The 2,290-nt window shown below is 40.9% G+C and overlaps 1 protein-coding gene across 1 annotated transcript; it reads left to right on the top strand.

Annotated features, from left to right (window-relative positions):
* Positions 1–378: 378 nt before the first annotated feature.
* LOC18432760 (RING-H2 finger protein ATL67) lies at positions 379–1,715 on the top strand. The gene has a single exon (XM_011624526.3). It carries the CDS (start codon positions 576–578, stop codon positions 1,110–1,112), a length of 537 nt encoding a protein of 178 aa, XP_011622828.1. The 5' UTR covers positions 379–575; the 3' UTR covers positions 1,113–1,715.
* The last annotated feature ends 575 nt before the right edge of the window (positions 1,716–2,290 follow it).

Here is a 2,290-nt window from a genome sequence, read left to right as displayed (position 1 = left end):
CAACCATCATGAATGTAGCATGTTCATCACGATTTATAAGTTTCTAAGTGCATCAGAAACTTGACCGAAAAATTTCAGGAACCCTTCAAGAAGGCTCTATTAGAGCCGGGAGTAAAAACGTTTTTTTACGCAAAATATAGCTAGAAACTTGTATAGATATATGAGACAAAAACAAAAATAAGTTTGAAATATTGACAACTAAGAAGGATATATTTGATAATTACCCTAAAAATTAAATTAAAGGCTTATGAATAGGGACTTAAAGGGACTTAAGAGAACAATATTTGCTTTAACGAAAAAAAAAGAAAAGTAAGGGAGTGTTGAAGGGATTTTAAAACAAAGATGAGTATATAATATAGGTAGTTTAAAAGGGGCAGAGGGAGTGAAAGTCAGCGTGAGCGCGCATCGAGAGAGTGAGGGCGAGAGCAAAGGCGGACGGAGCAATGGAAGAAGCAGTTAATGCAGTCTGAGCCCCATTCAACTCCGGTATTAATTGCAGTAGCTGGGCGCTGAACCCTTTTCTACCCCTTTTCACACTCGTTCACAGATGATGCGCATAAAAACCCTAGTACAAAATGGCCGCCGGCGGCGGTGGTGGCTTCTTCGTCAACAATTTCAGCAGTCTCGGCTTGGGGTACTCCATTGCCATTGCCCTTGGCCTCCTCGTTCTCCTCTCCACCATCCTACTGGCCTCTTACATATGTTGCAGAGGCAGGCGATCTCCTCCTCCTTCTAATGTCGAGACGATTGTGTTGCCGAGAATCATTTTTGTGGCAGAAGGTGAAGAAGACGAAGGAGATGAACATTCTGTTGTTGTTGGGCTTGACCAGAACATGATCAATTCTTACCCAAAGTTTGCTTTCTCGAAGGCTTCAAAGGGGAACGAGGCGATGTGCTCCATCTGTCTATGTGAGTACAAGGAGGGAGAGATGCTGAGAATGATGCCTGACTGCCGCCACTTCTTCCATCTGTGCTGCGTCGATGCTTGGCTGCGGCTCAACGCGTCCTGCCCTGTCTGCAGGACGTCCCCACTGCCAACCCCACTATCAACGCCCCTGTCCGAGCTCGTGCCCCTCTCCCATTTCCCTGATGCCCCAGCCACCCGGCGGTAACACACATTAACAGGGTGGTACCCTCCTCATCCTGTACAGGTCAGTGGGACCCGGAAGTAAATGAACTCTGATACATCGTTAAGGTTTTCTTGTTCGAGCTAAAGCACTGAGAGCAATAACAGCCCTTGAATCCCACTGTGTCACAGTCTCTCTTTCTCTCTCTTCTGTCTTGTGTTGTGTTATTGGCGTGTTTCTAATTGATATTGTTGTTTTGAGTTCGAGTAGTTTTGCTTGTTTTTTCTCTCACCCTGCTTTCTTTTGGCCATTTACTTTGAAAGTTTTTTTTTTTTTTTTTCTTTTTTGGTTTTCATTTTTTGCTTGTAATGATCTGAAGATCTAGCAAAGAAAAGGTGGTTGTGGTGGTTCTGGAAAGTCTTTCATTGATTTGATTTTTTTCATTTTATGTTTTATTTGGCTGCTTGGTGAAGTTATCAGATAGTGTTGTTACTGAATTGGAGAACATGGTGATCTTTGAAATTGTTTCCGAATTGGAAAACATGGGGATCTTATCTGATATCTTGGTGTATAGTTCAAGTGTTTTGTCATGTAAAACCCTCTCTAATATTCATATCATACTAAAGATATTATGTTTAGAATTTTAAACAAGACAAGTTATGGGCTTCTTTGCTTGTCTTCTCTATCCCTTGTTGAAATGTTTGTAGTGCATTGTTATCTTCTGGGATGAAATCTCCAGACTGTAATTTTTACATGTCAATAATGGGGTTGGACAACTGAGGCTAATTGCTGTTTTCCTTTTTTTTCCTCTCTGAAATGTCTTCTGAACAGCTATCTTAGATTGCATTGTAATTGTTGTTTTTGTACCATGCCTTCTGGTGGGACAACTGAGGTTAATTGGTGTTTTCCTGTTTTTTCCTCTCTGAAATGTCTTCTTAACAGCTATCTTAGATTGCATTGTAATGTTGGTTTTGTACAATGCCTTCTGTTTCGTCTATGATTAAAAGAATGGTTACTGTTGATACGAAAAGGATCATTTTACAGTTGTCTGAATTTCACCATACCCCAAACAAAGCACCCTTTGTGGATTATTTAGCCTAGAAAGAAGATCGGGAGAACAAAGTTACTAAAATCAGAAGCTTAGATTAGGTAGCATATCATGAAGTGTCAAAACGTAGTTAGTGTTGGTACAGTATCTGAAGTGAAAGCCAGCACTGGCAAAC

The sequence above is a fragment of the Amborella trichopoda genome, chromosome 1 (assembly GCF_054954075.1).
Source record: "Amborella trichopoda isolate Santa Cruz 75 chromosome 1, AtrichopodaSantaCruz75HAP2 v2.0, whole genome shotgun sequence".
Taxonomy (NCBI): domain Eukaryota; kingdom Viridiplantae; phylum Streptophyta; class Magnoliopsida; order Amborellales; family Amborellaceae; genus Amborella; species Amborella trichopoda.
This window is presented reverse-complemented; position numbering and strand designations above follow the sequence as displayed.

What these genes read in the sequence shown, in the direction of transcription:
- LOC18432760 (XM_011624526.3), top strand. Translation starts at nt 576, where the DNA reads ATGGCCGCCGGCGGCGGTGGTGGCTTCTTCGTCAACAATTTCAGCAGT.